The sequence below is a fragment of the Aptenodytes forsteri genome, unplaced genomic scaffold, assembly GCF_000699145.1.
Source record: "Aptenodytes forsteri isolate BGI_AS27 unplaced genomic scaffold, ASM69914v1 Scaffold54, whole genome shotgun sequence".
Lineage (NCBI taxonomy): Eukaryota > Metazoa > Chordata > Aves > Sphenisciformes > Spheniscidae > Aptenodytes > Aptenodytes forsteri.
The window spans coordinates 19,433,411-19,458,734 of NW_008796044.1; the positions used below are offsets into that span (position 1 = coordinate 19,433,411).

Consider the following 25,324-nt stretch of genomic DNA (forward strand, 5'->3'; position numbering starts at 1 on the left):
GAGGGGCTGCGGTGGCGGAGCTCGGTCTCCAGCTGCGTAACGCCGGGTCGTGGCACAGCCCTGAGGACAGCGCTGTAAGCCGATTGAGGGGAGTCGCTGGAGCAGCCGAGTGCGCGGTGGGGAAGGTCCGCTGGAGAGCGCGGGCGCGCTGGTCACCTCCCGGCGGAGGGCTCCGGGAGGGCCGGCTCGGGTTTTATGAGCGGTGGGAGAGGATCGTTTCGAGGGGCTTTGCGTCGGTCGTGAACACGGCTGTGCTTCTGAAAAGCACCTTGCACGCTGGCCGAATGCCTGTGACCGGGGTGTAGCGGGGTGTTCTGCGGAGCTTCATCTGTAGCGAGGCTCTTCTGAAGGAAGCTAACTTGTCAGTAGCTAGCTAGCCTTACAGCTTCCGCACGGTGAAACCCAGACCCGTTTGGAGTTGCAGGACGTACATTTACCGTGTGTAGTTAACTGATATTTCTACGGATACTTTTCTATTTCCATATTTTAAATAGGCCTCAGAACTACTCGGCTGTAGTCACCAAGCAGCGGGTCTTTGAAAATTCTTCACGACTTTCCTTTTTTCTTTTTTAAGATAACGGGTCTCTCTGATACTTGGTCAAATCCTTCTGAAAGTCTGTCTAGGCTGGAGCGTAACTCTTGCTCCGACACCTTCACTGCCAATTCCAGTCGACCTTCTGTCCTGCTGTCCAGCATTCCTTTGGTATCTGAGCTGCACTATAGGGACCTGAGTTGGAGGCGAGGGTTCGTGGCAGAGAATCGTAGAATTCGCTGGCGGGTCCTGACAGCCGAGGATCCAGGGGTGAAAATGCAAAACGGTTAACCTGGAGAAGTGCACGCACCGTACGCGTGCTCCTCTAACGCGTAATGCAATGTGATGCCTACGAGAAGCGAGTACATGGAGAAAGGAATGGGAATGGTTATAAAGTGATGGATCACCTCCTTTATTTTACATTGAAGGTTTATAGTCCGTTGCATGTGGGCAGTAGCACCAAATACGTTACACACAGTTTATTTCTTTTCGTGAGTGTGTGTGTGTAAGAACTGTAAAATCTGTAAAGTTGTGGTTTCTTTGTTGTTAATTGCTACATTTAACATGGCTTTCATCGGATGTTGGAAACAGTGAGCAAACTAATTTGGAGTAGAGCTGCTTGATTGGCTGCTCATTGAGGATTTTTATTTTCTCTAACCAGTTGTCATCTGCATGGCTCTGCATTTTGTTTGTTTGTTTTCCGTTTTGGTGGTTGTTTTGTTTTTTTTTTACTTGAGATTATTTTGAGGTCTATATACTTTATACTACTTCCTTCTATTTCCATAGTTAATGTTCTTAGAAAATACACAATCCCCTCTCTAAATGTAAGTCTTTATAAAAAAAAAAAAATAAAAATCTTTAAATCATCAAACTGTTCTAGGTTCCTACCTACCATCTGATAGCTTGCATCTGCATCTTTTGAGAGAGGAAAAATGAGGAGCTATTGCTTAATCATTTAACACTGTTAATCTAGTTCGTACTTTGAGTGCTTTTCTAATAGCTGAATAATGGAATTTAAAGCAATATCCAAAGATTAGTGCAGAGTGTTGCTGCACAAAGTTGGCTATCTTTGGCTGTCATGAAGCTAGATAAGGGCTTAGGTAGTGCGGATGGTGAATCTGTGTTAATAATTGCACCCCTTTAGACATTTTACCAGTGTTAAAGGATTATCGTAAGATTTGTAGGCGTGGAAATAGTCCTTGGGGAAGGAAAACCCCGGTATGTTAGGCACAGTAACTTAAGCTGTACAGAACGTATCTGTGTGCATATTTAAAATGTGCTTTTGTGATATATCTTTCTGAACTACTTTTCACAGTAATAATGTTTTAATACTTCAAAACCACTTTAATACTTTACAATAATTGTGCAGTGACTTTCCTGGTACTTGCTCTGCTGTTCTCGTAGAGTCATACTTGGTGGTGGTTGCTGTGCTTAGAGAAAGTTAAGAAACAATGGCATCTGCTCAGTTGCTCTAGAATTGGATGGTTCTGTAAAAAAGAAAGTTGTTTTTCCTGAGCAAAGCTCAGGAAGGAGCAAAAGAGTGGGAACACTGTCAGGTGTAGTAGGGTGGCGGGTGGTCACAAGGCAACTAAAATATTCTGCTATAATTGAAAAAACAAACCCAACGTTGCTGGCTCCGTCATCCCAGTGCGGCTGCGTTGGTGTTAGATGTCAGAAAAGCACCCGACGCGTGTTGCCAGGTTTTCTTCGGTGGCTCTTCCGTAACAGTGATTGTCCAACACGGGGGTTTTGGCATACTTCAGCAGAACCTATCTTTCTCTCCATAGATGTGACGCAGACCCCTCAGCCTTAGCCAACTATGTTGTGGCATTAGTCAAGAAAGACAAACCAGAGAAAGAGCTGAAAGCTTTCTGTGCTGATCAGCTGGATGTCTTTCTGCAAAAAGGTACTGTGCTCTCCACTACTTTATCTGTTCGGTGGTTTTCATTTCACTGGGGGGAGGAGGAAGGATGATGCACCATTTTTGCCTTCAAAATACTTCTTGTTATCTGTGAATTGAATATTTCTTGCAGAGTGTGAAGGAATAAAGATCTTGTGATTAAAATAAAAAAAAAAATCTGAAGATGAAGTCGTGTAGCTTCGTCTTGTTCATGGTGGGTGGGAGGAAATCCTCTGAAATAAAAGCTAGCAATTTCATTTTAAAGTATCAGTCATGCTGCCAGAAATTTCTCTGACAGATGTTTAATAACTTTTGAAAACCTGGTCCATATTAATCTTTCAGGCTTCTGGTGAGCTCTCATAGCAATTTGGTTCAAATTCAAGGTTTTAAACACTTGAAATTCTGACACTCGCTGGGGAAGCTATTGTGCATTTTTTTGCGATCTGATGTTAAACTCATGATTAGTCTTCAGTGAATGATTTGCTCTCATAAAAATTGCCGTAAAGAGGCTGCTAGCTGTAGCTAACGGAGTAACTGTGGACTTACTCCTTGATCATGTTTCGATCACGCTTGCCCCTCAGAACATTTCAAAGTTGTAAATGTGATTGAAGGAAAAGTCTCTGTTTCTGTCTTCCATACACCTGGTGAATTTCTTTGTCTAAATAAACAACCTCAAGTTCCACAAATTTAATTCCAGCTTCCTGAATGGAACTAATGTTCGTTAATCTAAGATGATGATGCTGCTGTGAGCAGTCCACCTGGATGACTTTTTTCAGGGACTTTTCTGGTAAATCTAAGAGTGCCCTTAAATCAATATGTAACAAAGTTTTCTTGTCTTCTGTATCCTCAGAAACTTCAGGTTTTGTAGATAAACTTTTTGAAAGTCTGTACACAAAGAGTTATCTTCCTTCTCCTGAACCCACGAAAGTAGAAGCGAAGCCTGCAGGTCAGGAAAAAGAAGAAGTCAAGGAGGAGGTAACATTATTTTTTCTGTCTACCTGCCTCTAATTTCCAAATTAGCCATCCTGTACATTTGTGAGGTAAAATGTGAAGGAAAAATCCATGATTACTAATGATCTTTACCATCTCAGTGCATCTGAAGAAAAATGGAAGATGACCATTCAGACAAGAACATTTTAAGATCTCTTTGTAGAGCCTACCTTTGATCTAGATTAATAGCGTTCAGAAATCCTATTCGGACGTCCCTGGCAACACAAGCTGATAATGATTTGGAAGGGTTTAAGAGAGGGGGAAGAAGCAAAAACATTCCAAAACGTTTCCTTTTCCAATTTTGTGTATTCTGTGAGGAATAGAAATTATTTAAAATGTTTTCTGTAATACTTAACATCAGTGAAATACGTGGCCTCTATATTGAGGGACAATTACTTTTAGAAGTGAGGTAGCATTCATTTGCCAACAATTCTTTCTTTTATTTTGTTTTTAAGTTTTATTGACAAAATTGAAAACAATCAAGTTTTTGAGAAAAGCGAAGTAATACTTCCATAGCTGTCTAAATCTCTTTCTATGTTGTATAATCCTCTGCTATCGCTTGTCTAAGATAGATGGGGTTTTTTTTCTTCTAAGTTGATGATTTTCCAAGGGAAGAGACCTCTTCTCTGTGTTTGTAGCATCCTAATGTACCAGCTTTGAGAGAGAGTTGGGGAAAAAATTGCTATAGAAGTAAATGTTCATTTCCGTATACTCTGATCACAGTTTGCCAAGATACATTAGGCTGAATATGTGTTTTAATTACTATAGCTAAGTCACAAATAAAGTCAGAGAGTATATATGAAATTCCAGTCCTTTCCCCTCACTCCAGGGATGCTTATGTCATGCGGTGTTAAGAGCAAAAACTGTTGCTCTCTTTATAAATGTACCATGGGGAGCGTTTTTTTCTGACAAGTACTCTAAATGGGTATTCAGATTTGTGCTTTTGTCTGTGAGCCTAAAATAACATGAAGGAAAGACCTTGCTGGAGTTACTTGTTCTGTCTTCAGAGTTAAAACTGGCTGATGGTCATGAAGGTGACAAATAATTGCAGATCAAAATCTGTCAGTCAATCAAAACAAAGCTGTATTATATTATATTACGGAATGCAGGTCCTTATTTGACAGCATGTGATTCATCAGTTGATTTAAATTAAAGTTGCTCTTCACTTTCTTTTCTCCCTTTTCTGATGTCCTTTTTTTATCTGAGGATGAGACCCAGAATTACGACAATTTATGGAAGTAGCTTTGGTGATGGAAATTCATAATTTGCAACTGTACAAGACTTTCACTTCAATAGTTTTCTGATCAGTTCTCAAAGTACTGTCATAATTTATAAAAAGTGTTTTAGAACTGCCTTCAGTTGACTTAACCAGTGCTCTGGTGGGGGGAAAGAGGGAGGTTTTGGGAATTTGGGGGAGGGGGTAGGCATAAGGCAAAAGAAGATATATCTAGGACAGCTTTATGGGACAACTTTACAGGATCGGGACATTAATTAGTTATTTCAACATCAGTAAGGCCTTGATGATTTGTCATATAGCGCAGTGTATTGCGCGATTCCTGCAAATGGAGGACACAAAATAAAACAAGTGGAATCATAGCTAAGTCTAGGTTGGAAGGGACCCCAGATACCATGCGATACAACTTGTGTTGAAAGCAGGGCCTTTCAGGTTAGGCTCTACAGAGCCCTGTCAAGCCAAGTCTTGAATATTTCTACCAATTCTCTCCAGATAATCCTAAACAAGGATGCAGGAAGCCTTCCTTTTTGTTTTGCTTTAATTGGCAAAAACCTTTTAAAGATTATTGCATGTAAAGTTTTGCCACCAAAATTTACAGTAACTTCTAAGCAGTGTAAAATGGCAGCAAAAGTACAAAATGGGTTCAAAGTGATTTACAGTAGTGGTATAGTTGACAGACTTCTCAAACTGCTTTTGTTGAGGCCAGCAGGAAATGTGACTAGTTCAACCATGTGAATTTTTTTTTTTGCTTTAAAGCGCTTATTTCAAAGTGTAAATTAGTGACATATCTACTTGGAGAAGTAACTCTCCTTAGTTGTGTTCAGTTACGAGATTCAGAAAAGACCTCATTTGTAGAATTGCTTGCTCTAACTAATGAGATAGAGAGTGGATAGAGAACTTCCCTTTCATTAATCCTGTTTAAAAACAAAATATCAAAGTGGTTTTATTTTGGGGCATCTCCTCTGCAGAAAAACCTGAAAGATTTGAAACAAAAAGCTCAACACCCTCTAGTGCTTGATTACTTGTAGTGCTTAAGTATTCTGTGCAAGTAATACTTAAATATTGTTTTTATACAGGATGCTAACTGTAACTTGAACTAAATCTTGGCCTTATTTTCTTCATTTAAAAAAAAAATGATACTCATTCTTGATTGGTAGTTATCTCTTAAACAGAATTTTCAAGAGTCAGTTGAGGAAGAGCGGGATGGCAGGAAAAAGAAGTATTCCAGTCCGCAGAGAAGCCGTGCGGATTCCAGTGAACAAAGGTTAGTTTTGAACCAAAATATTAATATATTCTTCTGTATTTGCTGGCAATCTTTAACTGTGGATTTTTACCTTGTAGGTAGTGATTTTTCATAAAAATAGTGTTCTCCTCCCTACTTTTCTCTACCTGCAATGTATTATCTGATCACGTGCATGAGAACCTTTCACTAGAAGTTGGTCTCCTCCGAAAAAATGACAGTGTTTTTCAAATGTTAATACCTAGGAATGTCATCAGTTCCATTCTTTCCCTTGTTATATAAATGAAAAGCATTGTTGGGGGGGTCTTTAGGGGCTGGGGGGGTTGTTCACACAGTGTCAACATCACTTTTAAAACGTGTTCTGTTTTGGTTGTCTAACTTTTTCACCTTTCCAATTCTTCTTAGTCCTCCCCTTGCTGGTTTCTACGAATTAGTGATTCAACTTTGAGATTCTGTACTTTTCTATGTAACTTGGGAAGTTCTGACTCGAATGTTTCGCTGTCCAGATTGGATGAGAAGGATGAACAGTATCTTAACTTGTTGCAAGCTTGTTTTTTAATGTGGTTTCTCTTTTCATAAACAAGGTCTGCATATGTCTTTTCTAGAACCAGAGACAAAAAGAGAGATGATGGAAAATGGAGGGACTATGACAGATACTATGACAGGAGTGACTTGTACAGAGAGAAGTCTGGCTGGCGACGTGGCAGGAGCAAAAGTCGTAGTAAAAGCAGAGGGTTAAGTCGAAGTCGTAGCCGCAGCAGGGGTAGAAGCAAAGACCGTGATACAAACAGAAGTGTTGGTGAGTACCCAAGGTGCTGCTTTAGGAGAACATCTAATGTCGGTGATGTGTGGTGACTCCTACATACTTTGTGGTCCAGCAGGCTGTAGATGTCCTTGAGCAGTGGGAGCAAATTTTGAGAGCTTTGTGTTCCTGAAAGTATTAATTAAGATGCTGTTCTTCAGAGTAGAACAATTAAGGGGATTGTTTTCTTCTTTGCTAACCTCTTAATTTATCCACAGGTGTATACCGGTGGATATTGGTAGCTGATATTTTTGTGCTGTGTGTGTTGACAAAGCTGTTGGGTTTGGGTTTTTTTTTTTCTTTTCTCCCCCCCTCCCCCCCAGGATCTACCTTCTTGCAAAATAGCGTTACCCTCTTTTTCACTTTGTTACTCTGTATTTTTTAGAGACGGTTTCTTTGTAATTGAATGTGGTTACCATGTGATCCGTTATTCTTTTAGGGCTAATTCAGGTTTGTTGGAAAAATAAGAGGCACAGATTACAACAGATTTCAACGCATGTTGAGACCACCTTAGTTAAGGGTGGGGGGGTTGGTTGTTTGCTTCAGGCTTTTTCCCGCCTCTTTCTACTTTAAAAGAGAAAGCTGTAATCCAGGGTGGAATAAGGAGTAGAGGAATGAATGTGCATTTTGCAAAGAAAACATTTAGATTTCTGAAGTTAAAACCCTGTTTGCATTATATTTGGTTCTTGTTCCATTGCTAAAGACTAAGCTCCTTCAAGAACAGTTTAACATGCAGAATACTGAATATTTAAGGAAATGTTTATACTGTTGTGTATTATCTTTTTCTCAAGGCTCTGATATACAGAACAAAGCATGAAGACTTGACCAAACTTTTTTTTTTCCTTTTAACAGAGCACCGAGAGAGATCAAAATTCAAGAGTGAAAGAAATGATGTTGAAGTCTCGTATAATCCGGTTTCTGTGTCTCCCAGTAAATCTAGTGAACAGTATTCCTCTGCACAGTCTATTCCCAGTGCTGTTACTGTAATTGCACCTGCGCACCATCTTGAAAACACAACAGAGAGCTGGTCAAATTACTACAACAATCATAGCAATCCCAGTTCATTTGGCAGAAACCCTCCTCCTAAAAGAAGATGTCGAGATTATGATGGTAAACTGTTTATTAGTTTTCAGTTTCATACCTTGTTTCAATTATTCTGGGACCTTTTTTTTTATTAGGTATTAACTACATGTAGGCAGCAAGTCAAAATGCAGTAGCATATGGAGTATACCTTGTATGTAAAAGATGCAATATGACCTATATTTTTCTGGGGAAATAACTAGTCTTACTGGAAGCTGTTTACTTACAATCTGACAGTTGCTGGATAAGAACATACAGAGTTTGTTCACAATTCTGTATATGCTTGGCAAATATTTCAACCACTGGCAGTTCTGATAAAGATTGCAGTATATGTGTTTAATATAAAACAGGTGGTACTTCTGACTTTCTTTTTCCACAGCTTTTATGATGGATGCATGTATGTTTGTATGCTTTTATGGAAGATTATTCTAATTTGAATTATTTTGAAACCTCATTTGATAATGTAATGTTGGATCAGTGATTGCATGTTTTCTTTAGTAAGAAATTCCAGCAAAAACTGAGATGCTACAAATTGCTGACAACTAATTCTTTTTTTTTTTTCCTAAAAAGATTATTAAATGTCCTGTTTTGCAGAGCGAGGATTTTGTGTACTTGGTGATCTTTGCCAGTTTGATCATGGAAATGATCCTTTAGTAGTAGATGAAGTTTCCTTGCCAAGTATGATTCCTTTTCCTCCACCACCTCCGGGACTTCCTCCTCCTCCTGGTATGCTTCTGCCCCCTTTGCCAGGTCCAGCTCGTAACATGAGGTTGCCAGTTCCACAAGCTCATCCACAGGCACCACCTCCTGTTGTGCTTCCCGTACCAAGTAAGTCAAAACATCGTTCTGTGTTTCTTTGTCACCAAGTTAAAATGATGGCTTTTTCTGGAAGATCTATGTGTATTCAAAGTAATGAGTTCAAGTTTCTTCGCTAGCCATGTGCTATTCAAAATATTGCCAAAATAATTCTGAAAAATCAGCTTGCAAAATATGATGTTCCTAGCACTCCAAATTAAATTAGATTAATTGGGCGGGGAAGTGGAGGGGATTATCTTTCAGATAATCTCATAACCCTGGTGTTGTTTGGATTGATCACTGACAATTGGATTACTAGCTTTTTTTTTCCCCCTAATGCAAAAATGTTGAGATTTAATCTCCTAAAAGTTCTAATAAATTTCTGTGTTTGTGCTGTATTATCTGCTAGTAAAAAGCAATACATAATTGATACATCTAAGATCTATTTTAGCTCAACAGCGATCTCTGGGTTGTTTAGCCTTTTTTGTTATCTTACTGCATTTTATAAAGTAAATTATATCAAGAAATAGAATATTAGATACGTGGTTACTCTGTTTCAGTACTCTATTCCAGTAACACAATACATGCTGTGATAGTTGTATCAAATAGCAGCAGCTATGGAATGAGAAATAATTTTATATAGGATTAACCCTAAACTTTGCATGAGCCTTTTAGTGGGTGGAATTGGCTTGCTATTGAGTGAACTGACAGTGCTCATATCAAGAAATAGAATATTAGATACGTGGTTACTCTGTTTCAGTACTCTATTCCAGTAACACAATACATGCTGTGATAGTTGTATCAAATAGCAGCAGCTATGGAATGAGAAATAATTTTATATAGGATTAACCCTAAACTTTGCATGAGCCTTTTAGTGGGTGGAATTGGCTTGCTATTGAGTGAACTGACAGTGCTCTCTGATTGTAATTGTGTCTTCATAGGTTGTGTAGTGTAACTCATTGTCCTTTTTTGGGCATATAGTAAGTAGAAATATACGTATCGTATATGGTGCAAACAAAGCAAAAATAGCTAGATAAATTCCTTGTCTGTGAATGCCTTCTGCCTGGTAGTTCTTGTTTTAGAACTGTAATCTAAATGTTGCTGATACGATCTCTTGCTCTGAGCAAGCCTTGATTCTCCATGGCAGAGCTGAGGGAGGAGCTGCTTCAGTTAATGCAAGCTCTAACAATAATAAACCTCTGGGGAAGAAAAGACACTTTTCTTTTCTTTTTTTTTTTTTCTTTTTTTTTTTTTTTTTTTTTTTTTTTTTTTTTTGCTTAAAGCTTTGTCATTTCTGGGAAGGAGAAAAGGTGTTGGAAACAGAGTAACTTACCTGAACAGGGCTTCTCAATTTACTTTTACTGTAGTGGGATTGTAGATATTTACAATCTTGACCTTGCTCAAAGCAAGGCATAAACAAATTGCATTGAATTGTTTGTATATTTTATCTGTGGAGTTATAAGTCTTAGTGATCTATTCTATGGTGTCATTGTAGGACCACCTTTAACACAGTCAAGTTTGATAAATAATCGTGACCAGCCTGGGACAAGTGCAGTGCCCAGTCTTGCACCTGTAGGAGCAAGACTACCTCCTCCTTTACCCCAGAACCTACTGTATACAGTATCAGAACGTAAGCAAATACCTTTTTTTAAAATCTGCTTGAGAACAAATTTTAAAATTCCTCTGTTGATGTGTGGTTAGAAATTGTTACCTCTGTCTTCCTCCAGTACATACAAATCTAAAAAGAAGTCTGATGGCTTCCCATGTGGTCAGTCCATCATCTGCTGTTACTGTGTGAAATAGCGGTAGTGTTCTGTCACTGAGGAAAGATCATTTGTGGGGAGCTTTGTTTGGGTTTCATATGCTCAAAGCAATAAGATTGTTACATAAGAAAGGGATCCCTTCATCTTCAAGCTGTCTAGTAGAACATTAGCAAGCAAAAGATGGATCTGCAAACCTGTAATTACTGTTTAACTTGGTCTTTATTCCTATCTGGTTTTGGCTACTACAGATGAGAGAGGTGGCTTTTTTTTTTTCCCCCCAGCTGTGTATCACAATAGTTTCTACAGTCTTCGTATACATTAGTACTTTCTTTCTATCTTTTTTTCCAGAATCAACTCAGTTCTAGCTTTCTAACTGAAAAAAAAATGGATGGCTTCCAATGGACATGTCCATCTTCCTTAACAGAGCTCAAATTTTTAAGAAGTGGGTTTTTGTGATGGTAAATAGCAAAATACCTGGAAAGTCCTAGATTGCTCAATTTAAATCCAGAAAAGCTTATATTTCTTTGATAATGAAAGGAGTTAATGGCATTTCCATGTTCTACATGAGCAAAATAAGATAATTAAATCTCAGTGTTTTCTAATATTCCCATCTGGGTTTGGTTTTTTTTACATAAATATTCTGAATTTTATTCAGAGGAGGGCTCTAGTTCATGATCCATGTCATTTCCTTTGTGACTTCCATGCTTTTCAGAACTTCAGTCACTCAAATATCCTGTTAGATAGTCTGTTCAATTGTCTCCAAATGCTGTCAGGCATTTAGATGTTACCATCTGATTCTTTCAGCTTCAGAACTTCTAATGGGTGATTCTGTCTGTCTTAGCTCGCAGGGCATCACTGACTTCAGTTGCACTACATAATTCTGTTCTCCAGAACATCCGTGGAGATTCTCATGTCCTGTTCTTGGACTGTTATGGTAACAACTGCTGGTTGCCCTCTTGCAATCAGTCGTGTGCCAAATTGTGGAGGAGGAACTTGTGGTTCAGCTCGTGCAAGGTTAATGAAAGCTCTTGGCAGAGTCTGAAACTAAACTGTAAAACATCAGTATTGAAATTCTGGGGCATCTGTTTTAAATTGTAAAGTCTTCATTGTTGCTGTGGAATAAGGAGCTGAAATTTAGAGTGCTTCAAGTCTGTCAAGTCCTCTTGTATAGGCATTCATTTCTGTTCCAGGATGTACTGTGTTTCTGTGGAGGCTTTTCATAGACTTTATTCATTCTAGTTCTTGTATAGCTTTTCCTTTTTATGGTTGGAAAAATGCATCATCCTTGATTTGGACCTTGGGCTGGCGGAACAGTATGAGTCAATCCTGTCATCTTGTGTTCTCGTGGTTACCCCTTTTAATTAAAATAATCATTAGTACTTACTGGAGCTTGACAGCTGATCTCACTCTTATATAAATTAAGAGAATTTAATAGGTAAGTATTGGTCAAATTACCTCATTTCTCAGCTTTCTTTGATTGGAATCATTTAAGTACGTTCTTCCCAAAAAAATCCTTTTCTGAAATAAACTAGACTGTTGTTCAGCAAAGACTGAAAATCTCTTTGCATCTTGGGCCCTACAGAATAAATGCTCAAACTAAATCTTTTGTTACTCCCCTTGAAACACTGTCAGACGTTGTGAAGGCTGTCATACAGACACCTCATTCCTCTTTCAGACAGCTCATCAGCAATGCTCGGTTAGTGTGACCTATGCGCTTTTGACAAATAGTAACAATCAGATTAAAAAGCAAAAGAGAACGTGCCCAAACAGACTTGGGCGTTAAGGTCAGTTGAGGGTTTTAAATGGCTACACACATTGGCTGTAAGAGCTCTTCTCTCTCTCCTCTTCATCCAAACCAACTTCTGATTCTTGGACATCCATGCATTTCCTTAAAGGAAAATTAACCCCGAGTCTTAAACTCATTTGAAAAATTCTTTCGTTTCTCTCCTTTTTTTATAGATACATATGAGCCAGATGGCTATAACCCTGAAGCTCCTAGTATTACCAGTGCTGGTAGATCTCAGTATCGACAGTTCTTTACAAGAGCACAAACGCAGCGTCCAAATCTAATTGGCCTAACATCTGGGGAGATGGATACAAATCCAAGAGGTAGGAAGGGTTTCTAGTCATTGCTGTTGCTATTTTTGTCCAAGACCGTCAACACTTACTTTCCCCTTTTTCGGGCTGAAAGCGATAGTTTTTCTCACTGATCTAGTATTTTAGAGCAATTTTCAGACATCTCTACCTTTTTTTAAAATGCTAATATGACCATATTAAAGTCAAAGCAGCCTTTTTGATTAAAAATAACCACTTGCTTGGGAATGTTACGAGGTTGGGGGTTTTTTTGTTGGTTGGTTGGTTGGGTTTTTATTCCTCTTTAGCCTATGAAGGTACTTTTCGGATGCTGGGTGCTTCTAGAAAGAAAAATGGTGCAGAAAGATGGCTTTAAGCAGTACAGTCTGAAGACCGCTTTTGATTTGCCAAGGGTATGTTTAGGACCAGGGGCATAGAGGTGATGATCTACAACACCACCTCGACGGTAGTGAAGAGGGGAACTATCGTGGCGTGTTTTTTGTTGATGGTCTGACCCTGTCAGCCAGATGTTCTCTCTAAAATGAACATTGCAGGTAGCGTTCTAATTCTCCTAGCCCGTGGAAATCCCAGTCTGCATTTAAGTAATTCTGAATCCTTAACTGGATGGATGTGGATGTAGTCCCTTAGTGGTGACATGTACAAAGTATCTTTTAGGGGAGAGAACAAGTCAAGGCTCTTTAAAGAATTTTTTGTTCTGTTAGCATAACTTTCTTTCTTTTTTCCTCCTGCTTTCCCCACCCTGATCCTTAAAAGAAAAGATGTTAAATTTCAGTGTTTACTGTTACACTTCAGTGTTTCTTATTCAGTAGATAAGACAGATTATTTTTTTTAGTATTTCCTTCCAGTGACTCATCCTATAAAGAATATGGTTAAATATTATTGCAGAAATTGCTGTTGCTGTTTTCATCTTAATGAACATCATAAAGGCAGGGTTGGGGCTTTATTGCTGGCCCTCAGATTCTCACCAGTGTTCGGTGCTGGTGCTTCAGACCACTTGTTTTACTGTCTGTCACGTGTGTGAAAGGTTTACTCTAAAATCATCCTCCAAAGTAAGATTAAAATTATGCCCGAAAATGCCCAGTCTTTGTTCTCACCAGTGTAATCAGCAGAGCTCTGCCATCTATAAAAGCCATAGAAAATTGACTTATAACTCAGACTTCTTTTTAGGAGTTGAATATTTGGCATACACAGGAGACTAATAGCAATAGCATGATATTAAAAAGGTTGTAAATAAATACTTGGCAAACTGTGATCTAGTGCTTTAGCTTTGTGTTTGTAGAAGTTGCTTCAAACTTTAAACCTAATGTCTCCGAGAGTATAATTTCATGCCATAGTTGTGCTTAATTAACAGTTTGTTGCTGAAAACTGGATGGAGGGATGACAAAGGAATAGCAGTGGGAGGAGCGGGTTCTTGGTTGCTTTTTCACTGTCAAGGGTTAACACAGGGAAAGTTGGTTGTTTATTCAGCCCATGCCACGTTGCAGAACTCTAACCTGAAATCTGGGAACCTAGCCTTGTTTCTTTTCCTCCTTTTTTTTTTTTTTTCCTTTTTTCTTTTCCTGCAGAATCTGAATTTTCAGTACCTGAAAGATGGAGTTTTAGCTTTGTTTCTTCAAGCTAATACTAACCTTAAAGGTCAAAATCTCATCCCTGCTGGCTGGACTAAATGTTTGTTTTCCTCAAATTGTTTACTTAGGCTAGCAAGTGATCTCTGAAGTAACTTCATAAACAAAACTGACCAACTTGATAAAGTCTTCCTAATTTTTTACGTTTTTAAACTCGGTCCTATTTTACTGTTTAAGTGAAAGCTTTTCCCATGTCTCCGTTGATGTATGGCGAATAACACAGGTCTTTTTCCTTTCCTCCAGCTGCCAATATTATCATCCAGACTGAACCTCCCATTCCCATTACAAATAATAGCAGCAATGTAACTAGAGTTGTCCTTGAACCAGACAGCAGGAAAAGATCTCCAAGTAGCATGGAATGTCCACCATTAAAGAAACCGTGGCTGGGAAAGTAAGAATTAACAACTGCAGTTGACTAATTGGAATGCACTTTATTGCTATCAATGCTGTGAATATCGCTGTTCACTAGTCCCTGTAATGGGAGCTGGTTGGGTCGGAAGATCTGTGTCCACATAATATGGAGACTAAATATTTGGTGGGTGGGAGGAGCTCTTTTTTGTTAATGTCTAGAGTGTATACTTTTTATGAGAAAAATAAAAGTTAAATGTGTGTTAACATTTGCTGCTTTACTTAAGTATATGTATGCCTATCTAAATTACTAACTTGTTCTCATTTTCTCTAGGCAAGCAAATAACAACCAGAATAAGCCAGGATTTTTGAAAAAGAATCAGTATACTAATACAAAGTTAGAAGTTCGAAAAATTCCACCAGAATTGAACAATATTACACAGCTCAATGAACATTTCAGCAAATTTGGAACTATTGTAAACATTCAGGTAAAAAACAAAGTTCAGTTTTATGCCTGTATGTGGGTATTTTATTTTCCCTGAAGCCTTCTAGAATATTGCGGCTGAACTACATTCCTTGAGAAATCTTAATGGAGGCTAACTGGGAGAGTAGGTAATCAAATTCAAAGAAACCTTTTCTTGGTCTACTCTGTATTATTATCTTAATTTTGTAAAAGTACGTTGGCTTCTGCCTTCATGAGGTCTTACTGAATTTGAAAGGCTTGCAGGTTTAACAGTATCTAAACCAACTCAGGTTTTTGAGCAACTTGTGTATAAGTTTTGAAAGAGATCTTCTAACAATTTCTGTCTTGTATGATAGTCCTGCAGTATTTCATAGTCAGGATTTTGACAAAGATGCTACAGGAGAGTCTTTATATGTACCAGTTTATTACCACTTTGCATCCTAGAACTGGTTCCTGTTCAGTGGTGTTCCTTGCACTGCAAGAAGGGGAAAAGCACTATATAAGCAAAACACGGGTAGTTACATGGTTAAAATAGCATTTATTTTCCATTTATTTTTCTAGACATAACAGTTGCCTCTTAAGTCCTCGGTTAGAGGTCTAAATAAAAGACAGATACCTGGGAAGCCTTTGTATTTCTTGAGTTGGTGATTTTATGTCTTGGCCCAAAAGATACTGTGGTGCTTTCTGCACCTCGATAATGAAATAATGCATTTAAAACAGGTTATCTCAATCATTATACTAGAAAGTCCAAGATACGTTTTTATTCCTGTGATTAATTTTTAGAGAAAAATAGTCTTAGTCAAGACTGCTAGATAATGCTTCTTTGAGAATGAGGTGAACCTTTGCATTGTACGTCCTTGGACAGCAGTTGTCTTTCAGGAGGTTAGAATAAAGAGCTTTCGAGTCAGGGTCTCTTCAGTCATACCCCAGTGGCAGTTCACAATGCTCTGAATATATGATGCTATTTGGTGGGGGAGTCATTTTATTTTGTTTTACTGTATATAGGCTTTGCTGCAAGTACGTCTAATATTTGCCAAAAGGTACTTGGCTTTAATTACATAGAATGTTTTAGCTGTATTTTGAGCTGTTAATATCACTGGATATCCCACTCGTTATTGCAGATTATTTCTAGCTTGGTTTGCTACTGGTTGAGGTGTTTTCTTCCTTGAGAAATAATGCATTTGAATGAACTTTTGATTTAGGTCGCTTTCCAGAATGATCCTGAAGCTGCTCTAATTCAGTACTTAACTAACGACGAGGCTAGGAAGGCAATTTCCAGCACAGAGGCAGTTCTGAACAATCGGTTTATAAGGGTACTGTGGCACAGAGAAAGTGAACAGCAGCCCCCATTGCTGCAGCAACAACAGCAGCAGACACCCACGCAGTCTCTTCACCACCAACTTCACCTTCAGCAGCAAGCCCTGACCACAACTCCAGCTGTAACAATGCATAGCAATCTGTCAAAGGTATTGTGCTATCGTAAACTAGTGATTGAGCGGTGAAGGTTATCAGCGTTCCTAAATGACTGCTACTTCAAAAAAGCAGAGTGTATAATATTTCATTTTTTAATATCTATTGATACACAGGTGATGAATAAACCACTGGCATCTGGTGCCTACGTCCTTAATAAAGTCCCAGTGAAACGTCGCCTTGGAGCAGGAGGTGGAAACCAGCCTGACTTAAGCCAGTCTGGGGCTGTGGTAGAGGATTCTCAGGTATGTTTACGAAGGCTGACCATCTTCATACTTTCAGTTAAAGCTTTGGCCTGTTAGCTAAGAAGGAACTAGCAAATAGAACTATGTGAATTGTTCCCAGTTGGTTCTGTTTCTTTTCACTAATGTTCCGTGCAACCATGGTCAGTCATTTCCTCCTAGTTTTGTTAGCTGTTTATATAAAATAGGGACAGTGACTTCAGAAACAAAGTATCTCTATTTTAAGTAGCATAAAATATTTTTGGCAGTGCTTCACAGTAAACAAATTTGACAGCCTATATGTGGTGTCAGCTTTTTGTTGGCGAAGCTAATTGCTTTCCCAGTGATTTTTGAGCTTATGCTGTGCTTTAACAGTAGTGCTAGAAGATTATAGAATACTTCTGCACAGAGTTCAAGCTGATACAGTTTAGTTTACACTGATACCATAGTGCAGCATGTGTTCTTGGCCACAGAAAAGTCCTTTTAAGGAAGGAAATATGCAGGTGACTTTTGCTGCCTTATTTGACCAGAAAGTGTGATGTTGGACTATGACTGCGAAGCTGAATATAATGCAGGTGCGAAGCTGAATATAACGCAAATGCAGAAGATCAGCTTCAGTGGTCTTCCTAGCGGGTATTAGGATACAGAGGGAGTTTTAGATGAAGAAGGAAAGAAAGTATCTTTTGCAGAAACCCTTTTAACAAGCATTTAAGCTGATTGCTTCCAAGCAAGTTGACTGTTAGACCGATGCCTTTATGCATGTGTTTTAATTGCCTTGGTCTTTTTGTCTCATTGCACAAATCTGGAAGTTTGTGTTGATGTTTCACAGAATACTTTCCTCTAAAATTCATTGATGGTATATCACATTCGTTTTAAGCTATTACATATTTTTGTGTGTGTGTTTTTACTGTTTCAGATGTTTCCTACTTCTACAAGCCACTCAAAAATGGTTTACAGTTCTTCAAACTTAAAGACATCTATGAAGCCTGGTGCAGGGTCTAAACCTCATGATGTGCAAGAAGCCCTTAAAAAAAAACAGGTACTTTACTATGCATTGGCTGACTGGCAGTATAGCAATCAAAGTACTTTACAAAGAAAGGTTTGATAGGCAACTTAAACCTCAAATATTGCTGTATAGCTTTCTACATCAGTGTAGTTTTTGTCATCATTATCAGACTAACTTGCAAATGCACGTTGAGGTAAATCATGGGTAAGGGAGTATTCCTTTTGGGGTGTCTTACTTGACACACTTGGTTGTGTGTGGGTTTTCTGGGTTTTCTTGAGGCATTTCTTTGATTTTAATCTCTGCAGGCATGAGACACTTAAAATACAACATAGGATATGTTTCTTAAGAGGTGTCTGAAGGGGGCAAAAATTTAGTAGAATACTTCACAGCAGGAAGTTAGCAACTTCTTATTGGTTTTTTCCGGATCAGATACACTTTATACTTGCACATTTTGCAGACTAGTAGTTTTCATTATGGCCTTCACTTCTATAGCTTGAAGAAGAAAATATGATATATATGAGTACATATAATGCTAGACTGCTTTTTACTGATTGAAAGAATTTTCTTCTTGTGTAGGAGGCAATGAAACTCCAACAAGACATGAGGAAAAAGAAGCAGGAGATGTTAGAAAAACAAATAGAATGCCAGAAGGTAGGTCTGGAATGTCTTCTAGTAAATATATTCTGTTTTGTAGATACCTGTCTGTTCAGTGTTGTTTTCCCTGGAATCTTATATTCCTGCTCTTTTATTAATACATAGATGTTGATATCCAAGCTGGAGAAAAATAAGGCCATGAAACCAGAAGAGAGAGCAGAAATAATGAAGACCTTAAAAGAACTAGCAGGAAAAATATCTCAGTTAAAGGATGAATTAAAAACTTCATCTACAACCTCTACACCATCAAAATTGAAGTCCAAGACAGAGGTATTTATTGCGCAAGACACTTGCCTGCCTGTCTTTTGTAACTGTTTCTAATATTACGTCCTAAAAATGCAGCAACGTTAGATCAAAAGATTTCCTAGCAGTATTTTGAACTTGAGAGTGATAACCACGGACAAGCAACCTATGGTTTTAAGGAACTCGGATGACCTAGTTTTGCATATAGCTCATTCAAGGTTGTTCCAATTCTGAAGCAGAGAATTCTGGGTCCCTCAAAAAATGGGTTGAGGGAGGGGCACGGAGGCAATTAAAACAAAATTAATTTAGAGGAAAGTGTGGATATTGTGTACTGATCTGTCTGTATCATTTACGTAAATGTATTGCTGAAGAAGTGGAATAAAACATTAAAAGCACGCATTACAGTTCTGCTTTTCCCTTCCATTTTCTTTCTGCACCATTTTCTCTAAGGCACAAAAGGAACTTTTAGATGCAGAGCTGGATTTTCATAAGAGACTCTCTTCTGGAGAAGACACAACTGAATTGCGAAAAAAGCTAAATCAGTTACAAGTAGAGGTGAGTTTGTCTGGGTTGGTGCTTTTACTGTATTTATGATATATAAATGTTTTAAATCCTTTCAAACTGAGGATGGCTTTGTACATTATTTGCCTTCTTTAACCAGGCTGCCCGTTTAGGCATTTTGCCTGTTGGTCGAGGAAAGACAGTGCCAGCCCAAGGAAGAGGACGAGGACGGGGTCGTGGTGGGAGAGGAAGGGGCATGTTGAATCATATGGTGGTAGATCATCGTCCCAAAGCACTAACAGTTGGAGGCTTCGTTGAAGAGGAAAAAGATGAATTGTTACAGCACTTCTCTGTAAGTATGAGGTCACATTAAGAAAGAAAAACCTGAAGAGGAGAATTGTGGCCAAACTATAAATCTGAGATTAAGTAGGTAACCGATACCCGGGATGTGTGCTTACTTGCAAAGAGAGGCATGCTGAGAAATTTGTAAATAACTGTTTCTTTTCCAAATTCTTGAAGCTGCAAGTCTTTTTGTTTCTGTTAGTGCAAACAAATCAAAGACTTCGTCCTGAATTCATGGAACAGGCTACGGATAAGCAAACAGTTTCAAGAGTTATCAAGGGTGTAAATGTAATGTGTTTTATAGCTGCTTTACAATAGCTGCCCAATGCATTCTTTTAATTGCAAAGCTAAATAGCTTACTCTTATTAACTCTGTATTAAAGTAGTTTAAAACAGACGTTAGAAGGCTGAAAAATACCTATCAGCCTCTCTCTGTTTACAAATTATTTTTCAGATTGGCAATTCATACCATTTCTCTTGTCTCTCTCTAGCTCAAGAAGCAAAGCACTGTTCTGCTAAACAGGACATCAGTTTCAAAGTAGTTAAATTTGTTTACGAACTCATGGTAGAGCAAGTAGCTTGCTAGTTTGCAAGCTAAATTAATGGATGTGTTAGCATCGTAACTAAGTTAACGTAACAAAGGAAAAACTGACTTTACATTTTCCTCAGTTACTCTTTCCAGAAAGAAATGTTTTCATGTGCAAAGCCAGTAAACTTCTCAGAGAGATCATGTAATACTTAATAAATAGACCCAGCATGAAATCTAGGCTTGATCAAGTCAGTTTGGTATTTCTGGATGCTCTCTGCAGCGCAGGTGACTGGTATGGAAAACTAATTTTGTAGAATCCTACCCTTTAGAGCTGGATACAGAAAAGCAGTAGAGTTCTCGAGAACTGGTAATCTGAAAGCTTGTTTGTTTCTGGTTTGAGTTGGAACAGAGAACTTTACAGTTCTTCATACAGTGGGGTAAGCTTTGCTCTTTGGGGAACTGTTTCTCTCTGCTTTGGCCTCATTGCTTATCACAAGTTCGAGGCCACTACTACTGCTTTGATTAGGTAAATTCAGTGAAAAATGTTGTGTGGTTTGATCAAAAAAACCAAGCTGCTTTATGGTATGATAACAGTGCCATGAACCCTGGGAAGAGTCCTAAGGGGACCAGAGTGCCTTTTTTAAAAAGATCTTTGCTTTAATTCTATTTCTGAGAGACTTCACGTTTTTGAAAGTTTTAGCCATCCTTAGCTGCTAAAACCAGTAAAAGTTTTTACAAACAACTAGTGCTGTTACTCAAGCTGTTATCTTACTGGCTTTTAAATTACTTTTCTTCTGCTATTCATATTAAATCTGAAGTTGACTAGAGTTTTCTTTTGTGCTGCTTGTACTCCATGCATAAATCCTTTTTTTGCTTGTTTTGAGGTTTGTTTACTCCTTAACTATCATTGCTGTGGTCATTCCAATCTTAACCATTATGTAATATATAAATTCTAAAAATGCAAACTTCTTGTTAATCTAGCCATACTAGATTATATTTTTTCCTCCTCCCGGTGGCATACTTACAGAATGTATTCAGGAGCTCTAGAGCAAAGTTTTCTTTCTATTACTGAAATCTCTTTTGCAAATTAATGAGCTCTAAAGGACTTGCTTAACAGGTCTAAAGAAGTACAACAATGACGGGCAGAAGAGAATAAGGGAAACAGTGAATTCAAAGAATTCACTTCTGAGCTATAAATTAATACACTTACTTCCTTTCCTCCTGCAAAATTAAGCTCCACTTACTAGAATAACAATAAATCTGAGCTTTTGCCCAAAAATACCGGTACAAATGCTGCATTATTGCTGGATGATGCAGCTGAGATTTCTCTGGCTCTCACTTTTCTGTCCAAAAAATAAGGTTTCAGTGGCGCTTCAGTACACTGCAATTGTAGCACATGATAGTCATCTTTTTGGAGGAGAATATTATTACTGTTCCTGATAGGTTTTTTTGGTTTGGGTTTTTTTTTTCCCTCTCATAGAAATTTGGAGATATTGAAGACCTTCAAGAAGAGGATTCCCCATTAAGTGTTGTTCTAACTTTTAAATCTCGCTCAGAAGCTGAGAATGTAAGTAGAATAATGGATATATTTTTTCACAATTCTAAAATAAGAATTTTTAACTTCTTGTGTCTGCCTTTGTATTTTAAAATTTAGCAGGCTTTGATCCTACTAGTTTGAGCTAGATAGCGTGGGTATTGGTTGCTACTGCATATAGTGTCACTGAAGGGGGAAGCACCTCCTGTTTACCTTAATAGTAACATGGGTCTTTTGCTGTTAAAAGTTCAATGTCACGATCGATTCAGAGCTCTGTTAATCTTTTCAGATTGCTGGTAGATGAGCATTATGTAGCAGGTTCAGGTTTGAGTAAAGTTGCTCTCAGAAGACTGGAGTGGATGATTGTGGCTTATATGTTTGAAATCTTCAAATGTGCATGATGTTCACTGGCTCTAGCTCATTGCTGGCGATCTTAGAAATTCTTTACTTGATCCTCTTTTTGAAAATATGTTCATTTAAAACACAATCTAGGCTGCTAACCAAGGATCCCGGTTCAAAGACCGAAGGCTACAGATATCATGGTACAAACCTAAGGTACCTTCTGTGTCTACAGAAATCGAGGAAGAGGAGTCTAAGGAAGAGGTATGAAAATACGTTAATAACCTAATCACTCTTCTAGGAATCTAATAGCTAAGAGCTCTTTTAGGATACAGTTCTCTGTTTACTGAAGAAATTTCATAAAAGATGTTTTTGCAAACCAGAAACTTAACTGTTTTTGAATAGTCAGGTATGTTTTCCACATTTTAAAAAAGGGAAAAGGAAAAAAAAAAATACACTTTCTGGATGGGATGTTGATTTGTCAGCTATGAAAAGAAACCTCACATTCGCTATATGCAGGCTGCTGATCTCTCTACTTCGCAGTATTAATGCTCCACTGTGGGATAAGTTACGTATATTCTTTCCTGTAATTATGAATGCGTTGAGCTTTTAAAGGTTTCTCTGTCTAGGCATTTAACAGCAGACTGTTGTTTCAGAGAGGGTGGGTGGTTGTTTATTCCCGCTTCCTTTGAAGTTTGGCTTTCTTTTCCTTTCTTGATGTGTGAAGCTACTGTTCTTTCCGTAAAACTTGTTGAATGTAATTGTGTGCGTTTCAGTGAGGCGTACAGTAAACAAGAACCTGATAGAAAGTACAACTGATGCTGGGTTGCACGACATGTTTCCTAGGATACAGCATGGAACTTCTTTGTTTAAAAGTACATTTTTTTTTCTTCATCTAGGAGACTGAAACCTCAGATCTATTTTTGCACGAAGATGATGATGATGACGACGAAGATGAGGATGAATCCCGTTCTTGGAGAAGATGAAATTTGATGTTGGAAATGTATAATTTTAGGAATATAGTTCAAGCTACATCTTTTAAACATTTATTTAAGGAAGTTGATGAGCCAAAAAAAGCTTTACTTTCTTTTCAAACCACAAGATTTAAAGTGAGCAAAGTTTGTTATAAAAACATTTCGGATATAGAGCTGTGATACTAAACTAGCCAAAGGCCCAGTAACTTTTTACATAATTATCAAGCTCACCAGGGTGGTGATTTTTTTCTATTTAAGAAGGATAAAAAGAGAGAGGGGAAAAAAAATTAGTATTTTCTTGTCCTCTTTTTGTGTCACCTGTATTACCTTGTTTTGGGTTTTTTATAATGTGATTGATTTGTTAGTTTATAATTGAAAAGATATTACAAGTTTTATTTAGCAATATTACGGGGTTAGGGGAAAGATGCAAACTTTCATTAAATGTTACGAAAGAAAAAATTGCCTCATTTGCTAATTGAAAAAGGGTAGCATTTTATTTCATATGGAATCACTTATTGTAGGAATTATTTGTGGCTAGGTTCATAAATCATTTATTTCAATATATTTGAAAGCCACACAGCTGCTATGTTCTACTGCTTTTTGTGAGAGGAGATGGAAGAAGCAATTTAACAGGGTATTATTATAATATTGTCCAGTTCACTCTGTTTCTTCAAATTCTGCTTCACAGAAAACATCAGCAATGACACATATTTGAGTGAATTTTCACTCACTGTTGATTTTCTTCTGTAGTTTCAGTATAAGGTTCACGTTTAAGTTAGACTGTTTGTTTACTGCATTTCAGTATTTGTGAGCATGAATGTAATGAGTTTCATACTTCCTCAAAAAGAAAAACAGCTAAACTGGCAACCGCCTACCAGCCAGTAGAAACTCTTCCTCCTCTCCCTGTTACCAACTGTTTATGTTCAAACCAAATCCACGAAGCGTTCAGAGCGAAATGCTGCTTAGCCAACAGAATGTCGGTGTCCTGCTCGAAGGCTGGCGTTAAACCAGTGCTTTAAGTGGTAAGTCTTCAGAGGAGTGTTCAGAGCTGGTTTTGGAAGGTTATCAATTTATCTCCAAGTATAGTTTTGTTCAGACAAATACATTTAAGATGAACACCATTACATTCTCAGTTGCCTTATTGTTGTACCATTTTAAAAACACATACACACCCCCCGCAGAAATGGTGTGTATTGTGACAGAAATGAGGATAACAAGTTCAGATACCTGAGCCATGTATCTTAACTGTTACACGGCTCTTGCGGTTCACGAACGTGTTATCTGGTAAGCATTTTCCTTGACTCTGTCCATTTGTACCGTACACTTTTCAGTACATTTTATGTACGTTTCTATACAAAATAAACAGAATGTCGGTGCAAAAATGCTCTCCTCTTTTGAATAATTAGTTTACCAGTATATTTCCCAGCAAGTTCTCGACTGAAGGAAAACATACATCAAAACCTTTAAATGACACAGCTCTGAACTTGGCTAGTGACATGGAGTTGAGCATGCCTTTGGGTTAAGAGTTCCCCAACTTCCTTATCCTTTTGCCGTGGTGGTGCATCGAAAGTCAAAACAGTATGATTTTCTGTTTCCTTGTCAGTTGAAGGAAACATGTCTTTCAGTATTCTGTCTCTTCACACTGAAACCTCACCTCTTTATATAATTAGGACTTTCCTGCCAATACTGAGGCTAAATTACAGACATGAAGAAATGAGGGGAAACCAATCCTACCTACTTAGAAGAATATCTTGCTTTTCTCCCATCATCTCGAATGTTTTTTTTAATGTCTGTGGCTCGGTCAGTGTATATTTTGAAAAATCCATTGCAGCAAACATATTTGAGTCCTGACAGTTTAAAAAATGATAGAGGGAACAAAAGGATTTATATATTTTTTTGTACAGAGTTTTTTCTTAAACTGTATAATTTTGTAAATATTTTGCTTTTTTGTGTACTAAAACTACCAGCGTATAGATTTCAATAAGAATTGTTGTATTTTTGTATTTGGAAAATGAAAATTACAGTGAATGAATGAAGCTGTAAGAAAAATTGCAGTAGCCTTTGACACACGTAGAATGGGATTCCTTTTCATATGGTTTTAGCTCTAAAGTGACACCTGACTGGCACACTGTTCAGGGACACTTGCCCTTGCCCAGACATGCTGGCTGTTCAAGTTGGGCGCCACAGGAGGGAAGCGAGTGCGGTAGCTTTATTTAATGATTTTTTTTTTGAGAGAGAGAGCTTCACACGATTTCTTTTTCTCCCTCCGGAAGCGAGTGGTAGCTTTATTTAATGATTTTTTTTTTTTTGAGAGCTTCATACGATTTCTTTTTTTCTCTCCCCCAAGTGACATCCCAAACATGATTTCTAAACGCTGAGGCACGGAAGCAAGTTCTGCCTCTGAACTTAGCTTGTGTGTGGAAAGCATGCTGTTGTATTATTGGGAATTTAGGCGATGGGCAGTATAGCCGTGTCCGACTTCTGGTGTTTAAGGCGGAGGAAAGCTGTTTGAAAGTGACCTTCATTTTGCCAAAGCTTATGGATCTCCCTGTGCTTTAGGGTATGCTAGGCTGTATTATAATGTTTGGGGTTTTTTGTTTTGGTTTTGTTTGTTTTAATAGGTAACATGACCGTACAGCTTACTTT

The 25,324-nt window shown here is 38.0% G+C and overlaps 1 protein-coding gene across 1 annotated transcript; it reads left to right on the forward strand.

Moving 5' to 3' along the window:
* Positions 1–867: 867 nt before the first annotated feature.
* Positions 868–24,891, forward strand: RBM27 (RNA binding motif protein 27). The gene is made up of 21 exons (XM_019473810.1): positions 868–890; positions 2,320–2,438; positions 3,283–3,407; positions 5,829–5,920; positions 6,502–6,695; positions 7,551–7,808; positions 8,373–8,606; positions 10,069–10,203; positions 12,296–12,445; positions 14,299–14,446; positions 14,738–14,891; positions 16,069–16,332; positions 16,453–16,581; positions 17,474–17,596; positions 18,140–18,214; positions 18,323–18,487; positions 18,911–19,015; positions 19,122–19,313; positions 21,312–21,398; positions 21,858–21,968; positions 22,604–24,891. The coding sequence occupies exons 1-21, from the start codon at positions 868–870 to the stop codon at positions 22,688–22,690; spliced, it is 2,970 nt and encodes a 989-aa protein (XP_019329355.1). The 3' UTR covers positions 22,691–24,891.
* The last annotated feature ends 433 nt before the right edge of the window (positions 24,892–25,324 follow it).